This window comes from Pecten maximus, chromosome 7 (genome assembly GCF_902652985.1).
Source record: "Pecten maximus chromosome 7, xPecMax1.1, whole genome shotgun sequence".
Lineage (NCBI taxonomy): Eukaryota > Metazoa > Mollusca > Bivalvia > Pectinida > Pectinidae > Pecten > Pecten maximus.
In genome coordinates, this window is record NC_047021.1 from 23,698,540 (window position 1) to 23,721,656 (window position 23,117).

A 23,117-nucleotide genomic window follows, 5' to 3' on the forward strand; every position below is an offset into this window, starting at 1 on the left:
TACAGATTATTATTCCGTACCGTAAAATTAGGAATTTCTGTAGTTGTACAAAAAGATTTTAAAACTATTTTTACTGACAAATCACATTTTTAAAATGCATGTATTTGCCACGTGATTGACATTTATTTTTTATATAATTTGTACCGATAAAAATCCGCTTAGGATGTGATTTTTATCGACCTTTATCTCTTCAATCCTGCGAGACACTTAGACATTTTAACATTAAAATTTTAGGGAATATCGAACCTTTCCCCTATCGCTCTCTCCGCCCGCGGCAAAAAGGCATGCTAACAAGCAAGAGTTATCGTCATGTAGTTGACATTCCGTCCACACGACGGCGCCACGGGTTGTTTATTACCTGTCCACGCCAGGTGTGCTATTTGTGGCAACATTGATGGCCGCCGTGGATTTCAAAAAATCAAACACGGAAGAGTGTTTATTTGTGATGACCTCTGTCTGATCGCTGATGACCAGTAATGGACGTCTGGTAAAAGGACACGTGACCGTGTAAAGGTGTAATTGAGACAGGTGAGAGATCGGTGACACACACACACGCGTGTATGAGAGTTACTCCGGGACAATACCCTTTATGAATGCGTCATACCTTAAATATGATTGTAATTACTCACGATTCCGGGTGTACACGGAAGTGACCAGTGTCCGGCACAGATCAGGCATCGTGCATATGTAAACATTGGATACAGGTGAAAAATCCCGTCAGGACATTAATTGTAAGTGTATCGATACCAGTCTGGTATGTAACTGGAGGAACCTATCGGCGTGGAAATATAGAATGCGAAATGGCCTTAAAGGGGCTATCGCACATGGATACATATATGTTCTGATAGCGATATGCCTGGCAGTTTTACCCCAGCCGGCCTCTACGTCGGTAACCTTAGGTAAGTTATATAACAGACGTGTGTCCAGTAAAACTGACCCACTTTATTATGCTGTATACATATTTTACACGTAAATTACTATAATGGTATCATTGATTTGGGTATATAATTATATAATAATGGTATTATTTCTCTGTTATCGCTGTTTTTTAACACGTACATCATACATGTCCACTCCCAAACATACCATAGTACGTATACCCCACCTATATACACAAGTATGTATAAATAGTTCTGTTAGGGTTAGTCCATATCGTCAGATAGGAGTTTAAAAAGGTAACGTTAGCCACATAAGTAAGTTTATAAGATCGATACACATATGTGTAAGTGACCGTCAGGGTGTGACCCTATATTCAAAGTGACCTTGGTACATGTATACGTATATCCGACCCACCCATAACGAGGTCAAGTTCATTCACTTCTGACTTCTGTGTAATGACATATCTGTCATACCTACCACTTTACTTATAACCGCTACACACCATGTGTTCTGGATTTCCTGACGACTCGGGAAACATGTTTCCGAGTCCGAAATGACCACTATATTGTGTCATGTATGTTACAACTACTGATAAATCTACAACATACCACAGGAATGTTTGGATATATATTTAACTTTACTGTTAACGCTTAGAATATATTTCACTAAAAAACCTACTTAAATGTAAAACTATATTTCAAAATACAGATTTATGTAAGTCGCAAAATTACTGTAAAACGTGATAGTGTCGGGTACCTTAACCTCACCATCTACATAACTTCAATTACAAACCAACATTTATGTCACTCGGAAGTTACTATCATATGCATGTACACACACAGGTCCTACCGCCTATCAAGTTTGCTTCTGTGCAGAAAATAACACCTTTATACACATAAAATATTCTCCTGTTCGGGAAACACACACGTTCTTCCACCTAGAGCATTCATTACTCCTGTATAGAAAATGACACCTTATTTTATACACATACTCCTTTTCAGGAAACATACACATTCTACCATATAAGATTGAGTATCTACAAAATTAACACATACGTGTTTTATTGTGCAAGAATGTATGATATAATTCTAAAGTTAATTGACCCTAACTGATTTTCATTGTTAGTGGGCCGTAAAACAATTCTTCAAAAACAAAATCTTCTCGAAAAAACTAACACACAGGCTTTATTACGTTACGTTTGCCTCTGTTCGGAAACTGAGTTGACGTTGTTGCACCTTTTTTATAGCGTGTGTCTGGACATGCATTATATTAGTCGAGACATGTGTTACATACAAGGTGTAGTCAGTGTATAGCTGTAGGCTGATCTTCGTCACATTATGTAACGACCCCAGGACATCCACGCTATATTCCAGACTTGAGAATCCTATTAACACCAACTACAAACTATCTTACATAATTATATAAGGTTTTATCATTTGTTTGAACTTTTGATTTATTTATTGAAGTGTATACGAGTGCTTTAGCCTATAATACTGAATTTATCTCTTTAAGTTGCTGTTTTGTTTACAACAAGCGCTAGTCCCTGCGGTACAAGTCGCACCATTATTACCCACAATACACAATGTCGACTTCAATTCAACAACTTTTATTGCATAAATGAATAAATAAAAACGAGGTCAAGAATATATCAATCTGTCTCCATGGCAAGGTCAAAACTCACATCAACTTAACGTTACAACATCTCACAAACTCTTGGTGTAAACGTTGAAGTGGTCTTTCCTAAACCCCAGTGTCCCGTTGTTCTCGACGATGTTAACACAAAGAAGATAGGATATGTTGATATATTTATCATTTGTGACAGAGGTGACATAATGCACCAAGTATAAATGTAAACAGTCTTTATCGACTGTCTACCTGTCACAGGCGAGGGGGCGGCTAGAAACGCCGTCTGACGTCGTTCGGTAAAACCATATATATACATAGACATATACAGTTATCACCGAGGCCAGACGTTCTTTGATAAGATATAGCTTAGATGATAAATTCATAACTAAGCCCAGTATAGTAGCAAAGTAGTTACTCCTACTCTGTGATAGCATTTTATCATTTTGTCCAGAAATCAGTTTATCTCAGTTAAAAGGAGGTATAGAACCCTATAAAACGTATTGATTCAGGTATGTCTGTCATAGCAGTCTCAGGGTCACGGTGAGACTCCCCCAAATCCCCAGCCCACACCCCAATGTGGATTACATCTCCCCTGCATTGTCTGTAATGTAGAATACAGCGTCTTTGTATTGTCTGAAATGGTAGACTACATCCCCCCTGTATCGTCTGTAATGTAGACTACATCTCCCCTGTATCGTCTGTAATGTAGACTACTTATCCCCTGTATTGTATGTAATGTAGACTACATTTCCCCTGTATTGTATGTAATGTAAACTACTTATCCCCTGTATTGTATGTAATGTAGACTACATCTCCCCTGTATCGTCTGTAATGTAGACTACATCTCCCCTGTATTGTATGTAATGTAGACTACATCCCCCCTGTATTGTCTGTAATGTAGACTACATCCCCCCTGTATTGTCTGTAATGTAGACGACATCTCCCCTGTATTGTCTATAATGTAGACTACATCTCCCCTGTATTGTCTGTAATGTAGACGACATCTCCCCTGTATTGTCTGTAATCGTTAGGACTAACATCTCCCCTGTATCGTCTGTAATGTAGCTTACATCCCCCCTGTATGTCTGTAATGTCGACTACATCTCCCCTGTATCGTCTATAATGTAGACTACATTTTCAATTGTATTGTATGTAATGTAAACTACATTTTTCCCGTAGTATTGTACTGTCTATAATGTAGACTACATCTCCCCTGTATTGTCTGTAATGTAGACTACATCTCCCCTGTATTGTCTGTAATGTAGACTTCAGTTCCCCTGTATTGTATGTAATGTAGACTACATCCCCCCTGTATTGTCTGTAATGTAGACTACATCCCCCCTGTATCGCCTGTAATGTAGACTACTTATCCCCTGTATTGTATGTAATGTAGACTACTTATCCCCTGTATTGTCTGTAATGTAGACTACATCTCCCCTGTATTGTCTATAATGTAGACTACATCTCCCCTGTATTGTCTATAATGTAGACTACATCTCCCCTGTATTGTCTGTAATGTAGACTACATCTCCCCTGTATTGTCTGTAATGTAGACTTCAGTTCCCCTGTATTGTATGTAATGTAGACTACATCCCCCCTGTATTGTCTGTAATGTAGACTACATCTCCCCTGTATCGTCTGTAATGTAGACTACATCTCCCCTGTATTGTCTGTAATGTAGACGACATCTCCCCTGTATTGTCTATAATGTAGACTACATCTCCCCTGTATTGTCTATAATGTAGACTACATCTCCCCTGTATTGTCTGTAATGTAGACTACATCTCCCCTGTATCGTCTGTAATGTAGACTACATCTCCCCTGTATTGTCTGTAATGTAGACTACATTTCCCCTGTATTGTCTGTAATGTAGACTACATTTCCCCTGTATTGTCTGTAATGTAAACTACTTATCCCCTGTATTGTCTGTAATGTAGACTACATTTTCCCTGTATTATCTGTAATGTAGACTACATCTCCCCTGTATTATCTGTAATGTAGACTACATCTCCCCTGTATTGTCTGTAATGTAGACTACATCTCCCCTGTATTGTCTGTAATGTAGACTACATCTCCCCTGTATTGTCTGTAATGTAAACTACTTATCCCCTGTATTGTCTGTAATGTAGACTACATCTCCCCTGTATTGTCTGTAATGTAGACTACATCCCCCCTGTATTGTCTGTAATGTAGACTACATCTCCCCTGTATTGTCTGTAATGTAGACTACATCCCCCCTGTATTGTCTGTAATGTAGACTACATCTCCCCTGTATTATCGGTAATGTAGACTACTTATCCCCTGTATTGTCTGTAATGTAGACTACATCTCCCCTGTATTGTCTGTAATGTGGATTACATCTCCCCTGTATTGTCTGTAATGTAGACTTCAGTTCCCCTCTATTGTCTGTAATGTAGACTACATTTTCCCTATTGTCTGTAATGTAGACTACATTTTCCCTGTATTGTCTGTAATGTAGACTACATCTCCCCTGTATTGTCTGTAATGTAGACTACATCTCCCCTGTATTGTCTGTAATGTAGACTACATCTCCCCTGTATTATCGGTAATGTAGACTACATTTTCCCTATTGTCTGTAATGTAGACTACATTTTCCCTGTATTGTCTGTAATGTAGACTATAGTTCCCGTGTAGTCATCCCCTACCGTTGAAACCGGGGGACTATAGGTTTCTTCTCCGTCCTTCTGTCAGTCCGTCTACTCAGTTTTCCGTACTTTTCTCAAGGTCACTGTTACTTGGTGTCAATAGGATCATGATTAAGACGAAACACCCTTCAGAGTAGATTGAATCTTCTACCATCTCGGACACTACATAAGACAGTACTAGTACGCTTCACATTGGTCATTAGTCTGATGAAGGTGACAATGTAGTCATCGAAACGTCACGCTCCTAAATATCATATTGGCTATGTCATTTTAATTCTATCATATTTACTTTGACAACCTGAAGAAAATGTTACAGAATATCACTGTTACTTTTTTAGTGGGACCGGTAGGGGATAAATACTCAGAATGCTTGTTGACTGGACTATACAGTCCCATTGTCTGTAGGTACGTGTACCCCATCAATAACCTGTGATGACACACATTGACCATAGGATAGACAACGCTCTGACGTAATCTAATACAAATAACAGTTAATCCTGTCACAAATATGTTATATGAGGTAATCTTGTTTACGTACTCACCAGGCAGATGATTGAACATCCCAACATTCGAATTATATGTAAGAACAAAGAACACAACGTACGCATCGTTAAGTAAACAATTTACACGAAATACGAATACTTCCTCCCATAGGCCCCGAGTCCTCAAATTTAGTAATATTAACATTGTCTATAAAAAATGTCCGTCGCTGATTTACTGTATTTATACTATACATTATATTAGATTTCAGTTATATGAATGCTGAGAATGTACATTAGGATTAGATTTGTATGGAAACATGACCAGTTCAATCAGCTAAAACAAGAAAAAGGATGTTGTTTGTTCATCTGTACATCTGATCTAGAGAACACTTTAAAGTTTGCACAAAGTAGTCGATATCAGTGACGTTCACCGACTTATGAGATAGCATGTATCCGTGTCACACAAGGTCAGACTTTCAGTCATTCACTAAACACGTGATTGAGTCATACACCCGTACTCACGACACCCCGTAACCATATAGATAGACCTCTAGCTATATATATACACATCCAACGGGACGTAACGACTACAGGTGTCACATACATATTCATGAGTTTAGTAAGCGTAGACATAGGACACGTACCAATAGTATATACATTTACAATTGACTTAAATATAAAATACGAACCTGACCTAGCAGAGTGGTTATGACTTGCACAACTAAAGAACATTCACCGATCAACCGTGGCCAGTCACCCTTATCCGTAGACATCATAACTTAAACAAGACCACGGAAACCGCAGACATTCACAAACCACGGGGTTGTCACCAAGGTCACTGCCCTTTACATGCTAGACCATAAGATTAAACACTATAATGCACGGCTTATATTTTCAGCCGAAAAATCGTCAAAAATAACGACTAATTTTCAAACATACCAGATTCCAATGCTTCAACAGCATTTTATGTTTTATTCATTAAATTTTTTGTTTTAATAAAATCAAACAACTGTTTGAAGGTTGTTTAGTAAGCACGGTTGATTCGACCTTACACAATCCCCGCAATTATCAGTATCAGTTTATCAGTACACATAATTATTATACAATGTCATTACAAAACAGCTAGGATATGGCAGAAGAACATACAAACTAACGTTTTCAACTTTCATTTTCAACTTTCATTTTCCAAACCATGAACACGTTTTTATAATCATCGAATTTCGCACTGATCTTACTGAAAACTTTATGATTTTATTTTCCAGTTGATTATGAGAAAAACGATTGTACGAAATCGTTTCAAGTAAACGACATAAACGTATACCAGGTACAGTCGTACCCCCGACAAGGCGTGAATACCGGCCGGGACAGGTGTTACAACCAGTTTGTCGGCTTCAATAACAAGAAACTCAAGATCCATGTCTACGAGGTTAAAATCGGTAGCTGTGGTATCTTCCTCAATATCTTCGATGGGGACGAAAAAATGCTCAATGACCCAAGGGTAAACGCTGTTATTTAATTATTAATTCATGAAAGATATAAAGAAATTTTAGCCACATCATTACTTGACTCAATATTTTGTTGATCACTTTTTTATTACCTGCAAATTCCTGAAATTACATTAGTCAGATTCTTTGAATGTTCCATGTGTTTTGGCATACTAACTGTAAAGTCCTTTGTGAGGGAAATGACATGACCCAGACTAAAACTAAAGACAAAATGTTAGGTTTCTGGTTTAACGTTACATCAAACACTTTATGTGTTACAGAAATTCTTTAAATCTAACCGTTGGTGTGGTGACCTATAGCTATTGGACGCGTTTGATATGGTATCGATCAGTTTGATATGGTATCGATCACAAGCGCTCGGTCATGATCTTTTATTAAGGACCTTTCGCAAGTGTTCGTGACCTATCGGAACTGTTCCTCGTGGTTCTGTTAGTGATGTGTCGGACGTGTTCGTGGTACTGTTCGTGACCTATCGGAAGTGTTCCTCATGGTTCTGTTAGTGATGTGTCGGACGTGTTCGTGGTACTGTTCATGACCTATCGGAACTGTTCCTCATGGTTCTGTTAGTGATGTGTCGGACGTGTTCGTGGTACTGTTCGTGACCTATCGGAACTGTTCCTCATTGTTCTGTTAGTGATGTGTGGACATGTTAGTGGTACTGTTCGTGACCTATCGGAACTGTTCCTCATTGTTCTGTTAGTGATGTGTCGGACGTGTTCGTGGTACTGTTCGTGTTCTATCGAAAGTGTTCCTCGTGGTTCTGTTAGTGATGTGTCGGACGTGTTCGTGGTACTGTTCGTGACCTATCGGAACTGTTCCTCACGGTTCTGTTAGTGATGTATCGGACGTGTTCGTGGTATTGTTCGTGACCTATCGGAAGTGTTCCTCACGGTTCTGTTAGTGATGTGTCGGACATGTTCGTGGTATTATTCGTGACCTATCGGAACTGTTCCTTATGGTTCCGTTAGTGATGTGTCGGACGTGTTAGTGGTACTGTTCGTGACATATCGGAACTGTTCCTCATGGTTCTGATAGTGATGTGTCGGACGTGTTCGTGGTACTGTTCATGACCTATCGGAAGTGTTCCTCGTGGTTCTGTTAGTGATGTGTCGGACGTGTTCGTGGTACTGTTCGTGACCTATCGGAACTGTTCCTCATTGTTCTGTTAGTGATGTGTCGGACGTGTTCGTGGTACTGTTCGTGACCTATCGGAACTGTTCCTCATGGTTCTGTTAGTGATGTGTCGGACGTGTTCGTGGTACTGTTCGTGACCTATCGAAAGTGTTCCTCATGGTTCTGTTAGTGATGTGTCGGACGTGTTCGTGGTACTGTTCGTGACCTATCGGACGTGATCTGCGTGGTACTGTGTTTTTTTATAATACTGTTCTTGAACAATCGAATTGTTGCTGATTGACGTTTTCTGTTGTATTATAGTGGGTCCTAGGGTGTCGTGGTGCTGAGAAAACTGTGTACGAATCTTACACCAGTGAGGTGATTGTACGACTCGACAAACCATCCTCCGACTCCAGCAGTTTGTACAGCTTCCGGATCTATATCACTAACGAGGACGGTAAGGGCATGGTTCTAGTTTACTTACCCCAGTATCAAACTGATTAAGTTCCATGTTAACTCGCCATAGAGTGGCGAAGAAGTAACAATCAACAATCGTTCTGTTAATATTCGCGGCTATCCTTACTTAACTTCTTGATTTCCTCTTATACTAGTGAACGATTTCTATGAACGATCTCTAATTCAATTTGTACGGGTATAGATTAACCTGTCCGCGAATGTGCTACTGTTTTTTCGCCTTTGTTTAAGCGTTTCTGGTGACGTTCATTTTTGTTATTGTCCAAATTTTTATGATGATTTGGATCCTTGCGATTTCCCATGCCGACGGATTTCCATGGTGACGGTTTCCATGCCGACTGCCATGGATGTTTTGTTGTAACTTATTGTTCGCTTTATCACCAATATATTTATACAGTGTATTTATACTGAACCAGTGTATGATATCCTCACTCTTGTGGAAAAAATTTGGTATTAACTTGATAAAACTAATTTCTTTGTGATCAATATCCTGTCATTCCAATTCTTTGATCTGTCCTTTTGATGTGGCCCTGATCTTTGATATATTATGTATCTCTTGTAGTTGAGATTCCGACTGTACGTATATAAACTATATCATTGACTCAGGGTTTCTTTCCTTTTCAGGTTTGAATAATAGTTTGATATGTGGAAGTTAAATACTAATTTTGGTCTTTACTAATTTGTGGTTTTATTTCCTGTGCTGAATGGCTGATGTTCTTGTAGAGCGTTTTGGGGTCACCTTATTTAACCTCGTCAAGTTCGAATTGGACTAAAGATCTGTACATCACAACGACCAATCACTATGTCTGTGTTTGATACAAATTACTGTGCCAGTTTTAGAACGTGATTCTTTAGGGAAGCCTTTAAGTCCTTACTATTTTACAGCATTTTACGAGATTTCAAGAAAAAAAATTCAAACATCCCAAAAAACAGAATCTATGAGGAAGATAGCTTTGTTGTACAAACGCCAAGCAGAACCTAACCTTGTCCAGAAATAAAATATTGTATATGATATCCTAATAATAAAGTTTGTATTATTTGTTGCACGACTTTGTTGTAGTACCGGAAGTTGATCTACCTGATCCTCCTAATTTTGTTGTAGGACCGGAAGTTGACCTACCTGATCCTCATGTTTTTGTTGTAGGACCCGCAGTTGACCTTTCTGATCCTCCAAGCATGTCTGACGGTGGAGCGTCCAGCGGCGTCCTTGTCGGAGTCGGCATTGGCGTCGGCCTGGTCGTCGTTGTCATCGTTATCGTCGTTGCGATCGTCTGCTGGAGAATGATGAATAAGAAGGAGAAATACGCCAACAAGAATCCAGCTGTATTCACAACTTGTAAGTTGAAGCTCAAGATATTTAAGTAATGAGAAAGCTAATGAATAACTTCAAACTTGTCCCCTTTTTCTGTAATTCTGTTCTTATTAGGTGTAAACCACATAAGAACACTTTCTTCTGAACTGCCAACTCTTCTACCCCCCTCTCCTACCCCAACCTCCCACAACCTACTCCACGTCCCCCTCCATAATGTGTTTTACGGTAGAAAAGACCTGCTGTTTTTGTCCATATGAAATAGAAAGTGCTTCGTGGTATTAATGTGTGAATGTTCGGAGTAGTCAGAGATAGTCTTTCGGGGCATTGGTTGACAGTTTGTAGACGTATTTAAATACATTTGTGTCGTTCATTAAGTGTGTTTCAACGTACTTTAGTGTGTGATGAATTATTTAAAAGAGGACGTAAACAAGTTACTCTAGTTCATGGTTTGCCATTAACAAATCAAAGTAAAACGGAAGATGTCTAGGTTTGGCTGTTATTCCTAGCTTTGTCTACAGTCTTCTGTTTTCTGGTTCGGCCGACACTGATATCAATATCAACCGACAGTAAGGTTGGACAACTGAGGGTCCTATACATATGTAGTTAGCATGGAACCAGCTAATCTGGATTGAACATCCGGGTTCTGCACGCATGTGTCGTGTCAATCCAAGTTCAGTTCTGAAGGAAAACTCCTGAATCGATATCATTTTATTTTATCTTCTTTGAGGAAATTAGTTCATGTATACATTATTGATGAAAGGTATTTTGTTCTTTAGAACAATAAAGGACAATAATGAGGGTACATATGTATCTAGAACACGTGATTGGTATCAGCCAATCTAATTAAGCACGAATTCCACCCTTTCTGGATTTCGGTATGAATCCCTTCATTGTACTCCCACTCCTCGTCCTGCACGCCCACTGTCCCGCTTATCTCCCCTTGTTGTGTTTCTCTGACTGTTAAAAGAGTGACGGGATTTATGCATGGCTCTCTGCTATAGGGATGGTGAGTACTTTGTGTATCGTTCGTACCATAAGATTTAGTATTTGTATGTTATATGTTGCACGGTATGGACTTATAATATATTCTGATTTCCGAAAAGAAATTAAATCTGATTGATTGAAATGCGATAATCAACATTTGTAACCAATCAGAGAATATTTCTTTCGAGAAATGCCATTTTGCTGGAATGGAAAATCGCCAAAAAACTTTGTTTTGACTTGGACGTATTTCGATTACAGCTGCTTCGAATGAGCCGCCTGTCAATGGAATCTTAAAACGAACAGAGAGTAAGGGTCGTGGGAGCAAGCGTCGAAATAACCGGCCTGCATATGGAGGTCATGACAACAAAGCCTACAGAGGCTCTGTAGACGGTGACGACTACAGTAGTGTAAATGGAGCTCCCAGTACGGAGTCCACACGAGGGGGTATAGACTTACAATATGAAGAAGAAGTAGCTAGAAAAGAAGGTCGGCCTTATTCCCACCGACATGGGCGTCGACGAAACGACGATTCGACGTCGGACGACACAGCAGACAGTGTGTTCCATACTAATAAGGCATTTGTGGACGATGAAAGAGGTGATCGGAGTTTACGTGTGCGCCCTGATAGACGTTACCGTGATCACCGGGATGATAGTAGTGACTCCTATGTGAGCAGCTCACGTGGCGCTGTGAGTTACATAACAGACACAACAATGCGAACTCGGACGGACTCGCCCTCTCGGAGCACGGACGACAGGGGCAGTCTGTCCTCGACCACGGACGGTACACAAGATCGACATTTCATTAAAGGTGATAACGCGCGAAGGAGTGGACGCAGCCGCAGTCACAGTAAATCGTCTACACAATCAGGTCAACGTCGTCGGCCACGTGTTTCTCACAGCACAGGCGACCAGAGTGATGGTAGCAGTTCCCATCGTTCAAGTCAACAACGCCCCAGCAGTGGGGGGTCACACCGACGGAGGTCACGGTCCAGGGAAAGGGAAAAGAAGCCTTCGCCATACATTGGAGTTTTTGATGATGCTAAGAAAAAGAAACGGAGGAAATAAGCATTGGATTTCGTTCTATAAAAAATATATTTTACAATTTGTTATGAATTTTAAAATCTGGCATTACTTTACAACATTATGTCGCAACAGCTAAATCGTACCTGCTGTCATTGTGATATAAAAACTGACATGTGAAGATGCTTTCTCTGGCCATATTTTAAACAGTACAACGAACAAGAAGACAAATTCGTACATGGCGGATTATTTTATGTAAGTGCAGCGTGCTTTATGTTCCTAACCTTTAGGTCATGGCATATCTTTGTTATTTCTTCTGTTCATAAAGAGACTCCGAGTAATTGGTAGAGGCTGTTATTGAAACGGACGCAAATCTTGTGTTATATCGTTTAGAATACGTCATCAGACGTGTGTGTCCTCTTCTGTTCCTGATTCCGAGTGCCTAGGTGCGTCATACCCTCACGTAAGAGGCGCGTACCTCCACTAATTGAGAGAAAGGCCTGTTGTATCCATGACAGATTCGTTCTTCAAAGTTACTCGGTGTTACACAATGACTATGAATTGATATTCCAATGTGTATTGATTCACTCAATTAATATTCCAATGTGTATTGACTCACTTCAACCTCAAAGATGTTTTGGCGACAGGTATGTGTGAAAGCACCAATACCGTAGTGAGTCGTTTTAGCAATCTGCTGTTGTCGGCGAGTGTTGATAAGGATACCTGTTGGTAGAACTTCACACTGTGACGTCACAACTGCGGCATTCATTGTGCAAGCTAGATGGGTCATCATGTGAACACTGAACAGTGTACATGTCATGTCAGCTGACGGATGGAACACAACTGAACAGTTTCATGTCAGCTGACGGACGGAACACAAACCTGAACAGTGTCATGTCAGCTGACGGACGGAACACAAACCTGAACAGTGTCATGTCAGCTGACGGACGGAACACAAACCTGAACAGTGTCATGTCAGCTGACGAATTGAACAATGCAAATCGTCATAATGTCAGCAGACGACGGAACACTAAACTGAACTGTGTCGTGTTAACAGGCGAATTGAACGCTAAACTGAACAGTGATATGTCTGCAGACGAACGGAACATTGGATATTGTCATAATGTCAGCAGATGAACGGAACATTGAAAATGTTCATATTGTAACTAGACGAATTGAACGCTGATAATGAACATTGTCAAAATGTCAGCTGACTATTGGAACATCGAGTGGTGTCATGTGTAACTTTTACTCCATTGGTATTGGGAAGACATGACAAACTATGAATATTGTTAGGCCATCAAATGTAGAATGTCAGAAAATGTTATGCATGCTTTTACTGTATCCAATACGCAATTTTGATTAGTTTCATAAAAAACTAACTTCCGCTTTTTGTTAGAGGCTATTTACGAGGGAAAGATAATGGTGACATTTTAATTACTGACGCATTATGTTGATGACGTCACACTTTCTGGCAATGAGATCGCGTGCTCGGGATATGACCATGAGGTCACATGTAATTAAGTACGTATCATACCCGTATTTGATGGAAGAGAATCACTTAAAAAACATTATCCGCTTTTTAACATTTGAGATTGGTAGCTATATGTCGCCGGGAATATTGTAAACACATTCAGTATTTTAAGTAGTGACTATTTTAGGTAAAACATATTCGTTATTGAAGGGAATTTCTACTTCATTTGTGGTTTTCTCTGGTTATTTACTTAAAAAATGAGATAAGTATTATGTTCAGTTTATACCCCATATCGGCTATTTACGTTCTTTATATTACATGTGATTCTGGACAGAACCGACCTTTGTCTATATTTATTCAGACTTAAACTAAGTGCTCGGCCATGATTTAGTTACTAATACAACACATATATATATATTATATACATTTAAAGGTGTGTAAATAAATAATAGTATTATCGATATTTGTACATATATATACAGCTTTTATAATATATTTGATTTACAACTATAATATTAATTATGTAAATCGACTTAAACTTCAAAGGCGAAAACTGTTGTAATTGTTAATGATGTGTCCCAAAAAAAAGAGAGCTCTGTGATGGTAAGTGGCGTGCAGTATGACTGTTTTATAAATGTTATTGGTCCTGTAAACACCTATAATTGTTTACACGTGATAAACGTGTATGACAGGAATCACCAAGGTAGCTATACAAATTCTCTGGTTCTCAGGGAAAAATATGTCTTTATACAACGGAACAGTTTTCTCAAATAATAGCTTACACCACAAAGTTATACTCTTTCATATGAAATATCAAACTGAGTTTTAGAAAAAATTTGTTTGTAGCTGATTGTTTATATGAAGTACGGATACCATTTTGTGGTAAACCATTTCATATTATCTAACATATCAGATGTAGATGGCTCCAACTTATTGTGAAATAAGTAAATTTCATCGGTTACTAGTAAGTTAGGCAAAGCGGACAGCTCTGCAGACGTAACCCAACAATAGGCGAGTCATCTAGGAGCTAAATCAGTAACTAAGTTAATAATAGAAGGAATTAACCTTTACTAAAAATATACCTGTTACCTTAGTGTGGCGGAAACCACGGAAATATGGTACATTAATGTATATCGGAAAATATATAAATGTTTCTGTAGGATTTTAAAGAAAACACAATGTATCCATAAATACTAGTCGAGAAATTAGATTTGTCATTTATGAACTATATACCAGAAATTAGAAATATATGAAAAACAAAGTTATATTTCTGTCACTGATGAATACGTGATTTTTATTTTTGAATTGATGATTTCGCAAAATCAATGATTCTAAGAGATTTGCCATATGACCGCTAAAAAGGATTATTTCATGAGTTTGTCTGAGTTATTCAAGGAAAATCAAAGTTAATACTTAAAATTACTGTGTAACTTGTAAATATATACTACTTTAAGGTCGAATCGCTTATATTCTACAACATTTGTTCATCTCCTGTCCGTGTTGTTTAAAAATATTGGCTTTGATAACAAAAATTTGGTATTAATTTTGATGAATCATTGTCGCTTTGTTTCACTTATGTATTTGGTATGTATTAAAGTAACTTTTAGAATTGTATTCCATATATCATTTAGTCATAAAAATGCCAAAACCACAATTCAGAAGCTATCTGGACAAATACACATCCAGCACGTGTTGTGGGTACCATTTGTCACATCGCCATATGGTCATGGTTATACAGAAGGAAGGAGATAGTATGTTTCCATCATTGTTGTTTTATACACAGTTTATGTATACAACAGAATACATGTATTAAATGCTATTTTTTCTACTTTTTTATATGTACCTTTCAAAGTGCTTCGGATAATGTTCAACAACTATAACCCAGTCACAAAATGTTGGATTATAAGACGGAAGTGACGTATCAAATTTTTATGAAATACGGAAGTGACGTATACTCGGTTGTGATTTTGAATGAGAGTGATATGAGTGTGTATCTTTGCTACAGTATACTATTTCTATAGACTCGTTCTTGGGAAATAAACATATGCCATACGACTCAATAACCAATATCTTGTATCAGTGTTGTTTTTGCATACTGTAAAATCACTACGTTATTGACACTTATATAAATGCATTATTGGGAATGTTTAGTTACATGTTTTAATTGAAACGGTTGAAAGCTTGAGATAGGTGTTGATTTATATTTTAAGATGATTAATTTAATTATCAAAATTGGACAAATATGAATTATTGAACATTTTATTTGATGTCCTTAACAGCTCGTTTACGATAGCACAATATATTTGTATTAATTATTTTTGCAATTTTATGTGAAATGAGAAAAAAATCACAAAATTTGCAGTGAAAAAAGTTCACAAAAATTCTCCATTATTACTTTTGAAATAATAGGTGAGATCAAATTATGAAGTCTTTTTTTAATTATTATTATATCAACCCAAAAGAAATAAGATATAAAATAAGATATATTGAAGTCTACAGTATGATAGAGCTGAATATATTTATTTATATAATTACTTATTGTGTATAAAACCTGAGACAAAAGTGGCTAACGAATACCATTGGTTAAGGGCGCTAACACCATTTATCTCCCCATATTTAACACTCGCTTTATTTCAGTGCTCCTTGGATGCGGATAGCATTATATTGTATTTATCTAACATAGATGCTGGAGACTAAAGCAGTCCTTTTGTTTCCAGCTACAACCAGAGGAGGGGATTCCGTGCACTTTGAAAACACGCTTGGAGGAAGTCGAAGTCGAAATATAAGGGCACCGAGTGAACGCAGTTCAACCACCAATGGCTACCGTTCCACTTCCGGTTCCCAGCGCGGACGGTCTTCTCAGCACCAAGACAACAATGGCTACGTATCAAGTAACGATTCCTCGGTAACGACAAAGAAAGTTTCCTACAACCCTATTCCAATCAAAGCAGGTGATGGCGCGAAATTTGAATCAGAGAAAGAAATTACAACACATCGCTTTAAAAAACGAGACGGATCTGTCAGAAAACAAATTAATTCAGACCACGAGAAAGAAATAAAAAAAAATCCGAAGAAAGAAAGACCTCTAGACGATGCCGACGGCGCAGCTAGGGTGGAGCTCATTCAAAAGTCAAAAATAAACGACAACAGCCATTCACTTGCTAGATCTAGCTCAGAAAAACGCAACACCAAGTTAAGAAGCAATACAATAAGTCGAGCTGAAACCTCCAGCGACACGATGTCATCGCTGTCCGACAGGCGGTCAAAGCGCGATGACGGATACCGCGAGAGGTCTCAGGATGACGGACACCGAAACAGATCACGTGATGATAGATACGACGAGAGACCAAAAGACAGTACTTCGCGGCGATCCAGTTACCGTGAATCTCAGTCACAGGATCGCAGAGACCGAACAAGCAGTATTAGAAGTAGAACTAATTCCACATCACGGTCTGCTCGGCCAGGCTATAAAGACGATCACGATGGTGGACAGCGACATCGATCCGGACACGACTACAGAGACAAGCGACATCAGGAGCAGTATTATAGTGACTACGATAGCGACCATCGGAATCGGCGACGAGAAAAACACGACAGAAACCGTGGTTACGACAGCGACGCTCGCAGACGTCACCACGACTACGACAGTGACCGCGGCGGGGGTCGTGACCGCAGTCGACACCGAACCGATCAAAGTGATAGGTACTATAGTGACTATGAAAGTGACCACGGCAGGCGACGCGACTCCTCGAGACGTCGACGTCCGGACAAAGACAGGAACTATAGAGACTACGATAGTGACGACAATAGTTACCGATCAAACCGCAGACGGAGTCAGCGCCAGGACCACCGAGACAAATACTACAGCGACGAGGACCTCGTGGACAGTCGGAGGCGGCGAACCGGTAGTCTCTCCCGGAAGTCACGTCCGCGCAGTCAGAGCTACAGTCGAGACAGCAGAAGATAGGACGTCATGTCAACTTTCATAATGTAGTTATTAATCATAAACTTCATAAGAACTTCCATTCTTCATATGTCATCACATACCAAGTTTGTTCAACACGAATTTCATTTACGATATATTTGAGCTAGAGTCGCTTCCCCTGACAAGGTTTCCCTGTTCATTTTTGGTATGCTCTAATAACATCGGTGATTTAAACACACCTTGTTACAACAGTACGGCAAATTACTGGACAAAAGCTTTTAAATCATTACAAAGGCCATATCCACAAGGTTACAAGTTTAAATACACCAAAATATAAGATTTTTTTTTCAGTGACATGAACTTGAACGATTTCAAGACAGAAATGTAATACCTTTCCTCAAATAGACCAGAACAATTTTACTGATATATCCGGATATGACAAGAAACAATGGAGTAAAAGGACTGTGAATGTAACACAGGGCATATATCAACGGTTTATGTTGTAAGTAAAGTTTTCAGGTTATTTAGAAATAGTCCATTAAAATTCTTATTTTTCATAATGTATAAGGCATATCTGAATCAAAATGCGACAACATTGGCAGCTATTTTTGAGTAGTCGATAATTGGCCATTTTAAACATTTGGACTATCCCATTTGATATTTTTTGTTTATGGATTTATTTGGTTGAAAAGAACACTTCAAAATGATAACTGTTACTTTGGGTATTCACATGGCATATTTTGCTCAGAAATACATTGATGTATGTAATTTTGGTACTCAATTGTTTGAATTTTACAGCTTTCTATTTTTTCTATCTTAAAAACTCCGAATATCGGAAAATAGATTATAATATTTAACAGGTTATTGCATTATGTCATGCTATCCATTAACGTATATGTAATTAGAAACGAGTGTTTACGTAACTAAATTGAACAGATAAAATGTTACAAGAACAGTATTCATCATTATATTTCTTTTTATTACTGAAGATAGACAATACTTTTCTTTCAAGAACTTCATTTCTTCAAAAACTTTTTCATAAAACTTCAAGAATGAAGACATTCGATTATGAAATTCGCAATATGTAATTATGTACAATGTGTATTAAGTTTTAAAAAGATACGGGAACATAATTCGTGTTTATGATAAGATTCTGACAATTATGATGTTAAATACCTGAATAAAACAATGATTTTTTTTACCTAATGTTGTTTTTATCAACTTTTAATCTGCACCTAACGCTGGAAGTCTTTATAGTCATTTACAAATATAAATCCGTGGTCTGTAGGAGTGTTCCCAGATTTAGTTCTCATACAACCTAAGTTGACTGCATTCCGTCACAGCAGGAATTTAAGGAACAAGAAAAACGAATTAACTCCAGGATATTGATGATCTTTTCAAACGTAATATACACCATGATCAAATTTCTATTAACTACAATGTCACATTTATAAACAAACTATGTCTGTCATCAAACTACAACTTTCCTGTAAATGGTAATCTACCAAAGTCGCTGAAGTTATCACGAGTTACCTCCCCTGTATTAGACGCTCGTACAGCAGAAAATTTAAAAAGAATATGTTCATACGGGGTCGATGCATCATCAGCCCACTTATCGGTAAGCTAATAACAAAATAACTATATGTCCCAGTCTCGAGTATGCTGAATCCATCGTTACACTAGAAACTGTACATGTGTTACAAGATTTTATAAAATAATAGGCCTGTTATCAAGTAAAATGTTTGCATAGATGTCACCGTGTCACATTGTTGGCTGCGACAGTCAGCAATCCATTGATATGGACAATGACGTTACGTCATGAATTTCTGATTTTCTCAGTTATTTGTGCGACAAAAAATATCTGAAGTTTGTTTTTATTTCATATAAGATCTCGTGATACTCGTCCCGAATAAAAATGTTAGCCCTCATTTAAGATCCTACATATCCGTTAACTCGGTCTATCATAGAAATCGTGTTAATCTCCACGTGTAACTGGTGGACTGGTGAAGCAAGAAATTGAAATCGTTTTGCTTATCATAGAGCATAGTCGTAGTTGTTGTTTGTATTGTGGTTGTTCCTATTGTTTGTATTGTGATTGATGGCGATGTCTGTGTCATTTATCATCCTACCAACATCTATGGTCATTCATATAGACGGCGGGGGTAACTGATTTATTTCAAGTTTGTGGAGTTGATTTGGTGAATGTGTCATTTTCAATAGATTGAAGATTTGTAAGGTAATCATACAAGAACATATTAGTAAAGGGTGACCCATATTTTGTTCCTATGAGTATTCTTGCCACTAACAGTAATAATATAGTCAATATAAAATTTGTGCGATAGCAGAGGTAACGTGTCTTGAACCTTACAAGAAGGTTTTTCTTGGTTTACAATGTAACAGAGACTAAAATAGGAATAAGATAAACAAACACGATCTTTGTATACTAATGTCAATAAACAGATCCGTGTCGGTGAACTCTGCCAGACACAGAAGGGGCGAGACATGGGGTAACCATTGGTTTGTTAGTGTATTTCCCTTCAGCAGTCGAGACGATAATCCTCCTGTGGCCTCAACTGACGCAGCGTCCCGGCCGAGATGAAACAAAGTCCGTGTCTACGGTAGGTATGCACGAGCGGAAGGTCCAGTTGTTGATGGTTGGTGATCGGACATGACCCTAAAGCTCGTCTATGGAATGGATATTGTTTACAGAGGCAGCTTCGCCTCAATCATTTAGGTGTTTCCCCTCAAATTTTTACATTGGTTAGGTTAAGCGTCCTGTAAAATATCAAAGAAAGAAGGATAGATATATGCATTTAGAAAAAGGAAACAATTTAATAGTGAAAGGTGTAAAGCAGTTCAATTTCAATTTTGGTCTCCGAAATAGAGGTCCCAGATTCCCGAGAAATCAAAATGTAGTGTCTTATTCTTGCTCTCAAATGAATGGGCCACTTAACGGAATACAACTGGTTGACATGCAGTGTGACAAAAACATCAACATATTACTCATAAGTGAAAATATTGAAATCAATTTATTTCATTTCGTTGAAAATAGACGTTAATGTTTAAAGATGTTACCACATCCGAGGGTATTGCAATGTCCCCAAGGCCAAGCCAAGAGTTACCATGGTTTCTACTCGTCTGTTTATGATAGTTTTAGTCTCTTAAATAACGTCTGCAATAAAATGGAAATGTTCAAGACGACCTCCAATATAATACTACAATATGGCATTAAAACTACTGAGCTACATCTAACCATTAATCTTACCAAATAGGATTTTATTTAAGAGATCCGGTTTACGGCGATGATGAAAATGAGATAGATCATAGTCACAAAAGGTGATAAACTATGTTGTAATCAGTGGTTTAACTAAACGGTAACTTATCCGCCGTACATATTTAATATCAGAAAATATAGTTTTCAAAAACGAATTTTTGTATTAGATACGAGGGCTGATTGATACATATGTAAGCTGTGAGCCTCATATTGAAGGATAGGAGTTTTGCCGGACATATTGCATTGTTTTTCAATATAATCCTCTTAAGTATCTATACCCTTTTGCCAGCGGTATTTAAGGGCCTCAATGCCCTTTTATAGAACTTCTTTTCTTGGCTGTTTAGAAAGGTCACTGCATGTTGTGGTAAGGGTAAGCATAAGAGTTAGGGTTAGGGTACCTGAAATAGCTGTTTTCAGTTTTGAAAATAGATGAAAGTCTGATGGAGCGAGATCAAATGAATAAGAGGAACTGTGAATTGCAGCCATGTCAATGACGGACTCTTTCACCCTAACCCTAACCGATATTGTCCATTTTGCAAACGCCGCTCGTCTTGATTAATTTAAAGTGCTACCTTGTCGATATAAACTAACCAAATGAGACCAGTTCTTGGTTACACGGCCCTATATAGTCAGAGAAAAGTAGGACTGAAAAAGAACATCCTTGAGTACCTCCTTCAATACGAGGCTCACAACATATCAATCAACCCTAGTGTATATTAACTAAAGAAAATGAGAGACTGCCGAGATGGTAAAACATGAAGAAAATATCAATCAAGTATATTGTTAAACACAAGAAGAATAAGACTACCTGTCTCTGAAAAGTGTCCTGGAAATGCTTCAGCAACGATACTCTGTTTAAATCTAAGGCAATCCAAAAGCTGTCGCTTTCTAAAAATTGAAATCGTGAAGAAAACGGAACATGCGTACCAACCAACAGCGAGCAAATTAAATAAATATGTTTCCTTACTTTACCCATGATCTTAATAAAACAACAATTCTTAGAAAAGATACCAATAAACCCATGTTGTGGCTTTGTAGGTGTTTTACCTATCAACAGTCGTAATCTATCGGGGAGTCTTGATAGTTGTCACCTTTATTGCAAACTAGACAACATGATATATGTATAACGATTTTCACAGGCGATCTATTTCTACGATACATACTATTGTATCAGGTTTGCACAAAAGACGCAATATAGTAACACATCTCAATGCAATTGTAAAGTAAGATAGTGAAGAGCCAAAACAAAAAACCACTGTGCTAGGACTCGTCAGTGATGTTAAGGACCTTGAGTGTTAATACATAGGAGATGACTGCGTGGTATTTATAACCAAATGTCCTGCCTTTCTCACAGACAGGGCAGTATAGTTATTATATTGCATGTCATCAAACACAGCCTATGTAAAAACACTTTCCCTTGGCTATTTTTCGGTATTATTATTTGATCACAGCTTTCTTTCTGTGACACGTTTGGATATAGTACTGTACTGTACCCTACAGACAGCTGGGTATAGTACTGTACCATACAGACAGCTACAGACGACACATTCACGATATGAAGTGCCACCATACCAAACGACTGGTATGCCCGGTGTTCCTGTCAATTCATTTTATCACATGCATTTTGAGTCAATTAACATTCCGCATAACACACTGCTATCTCAACTGTAAACAGGAAAACACTTATGGGTGAGGCCAAATGTCAACGAAGCCCTTTCTTTTTATTAACATACAAATCGAAATCTTGTTTTGTTCATATTAAAAAGGAAACAAAATAACAACAACAACAAAAACAGTTATTTCCGTAAAAATAGGAAACAGTTATGGACCCCACCTAATTGTTTTGTATACTCCCTTTCTATGTATATATTTTCATAAAAAAAGATGCTTTAATTTAAAACACAGTGAAAACAAACAAGGTCTATGGAAGATAGCCTGCATTTTATTTTGTTGGTCAACTTTGTATTGTTTGTTGTGTATACCTATTGTAAATACTACCCAGGGATCGTGTACAACGAAACACACCCAAGATACATTACTAATACTGTGTTATTATTATAAAAACTGATATATACTATATTGACATTATTAATGTATGCCAACATGAACAAAGTATGGGAAAGTGAACTTGACCGGACTGGGACTTGAACTTGCGACCTCCGAACTCTAGACTCTATCGTGAAATTTCCTTTTCTTGACGTTTCCTGCGTTTTTATGTACTGCAATTGATCCCGATATTCAATGTATTTTTTTCCTTATCGCGATTTGTGTAATGGGTGTCGACTTTTAGAGGGACAAACTTACAAACAATTATTGGTAAGATTGTTGCTGCCACCATTATGTATTATGCATTATTCTAGAGTTTTGTGAAATACTAAGTT

The 23,117-nt window shown here is 38.0% G+C and overlaps 1 protein-coding gene across 2 annotated transcripts; it reads left to right on the forward strand.

Annotated features, from left to right (window-relative positions):
• The first annotated feature begins 346 nt into the window (after positions 1 to 346).
• On the forward strand, positions 347 to 18,668 carry LOC117330303 (pre-mRNA-splicing factor 38B-like). Of its 2 annotated transcripts, none has more exons than XM_033888495.1 (5): positions 347 to 899; positions 6,916 to 7,151; positions 8,593 to 8,728; positions 9,890 to 10,081; positions 11,300 to 15,604. In XM_033888495.1, the coding sequence occupies exons 1-5, from the start codon at positions 794 to 796 to the stop codon at positions 12,106 to 12,108; spliced, it is 1,479 nt and encodes a 492-aa protein (XP_033744386.1). In that variant the 5' UTR covers positions 347 to 793; the 3' UTR covers positions 12,109 to 15,604. The 2 variants fall into 2 exon arrangements, with proteins under 2 accessions (XP_033744386.1, XP_033744385.1); XM_033888494.1 differs by lacking the exon at positions 11,300 to 15,604 and adding an exon at positions 16,255 to 18,668 and having other exon boundaries at positions 350 to 899.
• The last annotated feature ends 4,449 nt before the right edge of the window (positions 18,669 to 23,117 follow it).

Coding starts and splice junctions, on each gene's coding strand:
- LOC117330303 (XM_033888494.1), top strand. CDS start 794: ATGCGAAATGGCCTTAAAGGGGCTATCGCACATGGATACATATATGTT. Junction 900..6,915: donor CTCTACGTCGGTAACCTTAG/GTAAGTTATATA, acceptor TTTATTTTCCAG/TTGATTATGAGAAAAACGAT. Junction 8,729..9,889: donor CTATATCACTAACGAGGACG/GTAAGGGCATGG, acceptor TTTTTGTTGTAG/GACCCGCAGTTGACCTTTCT.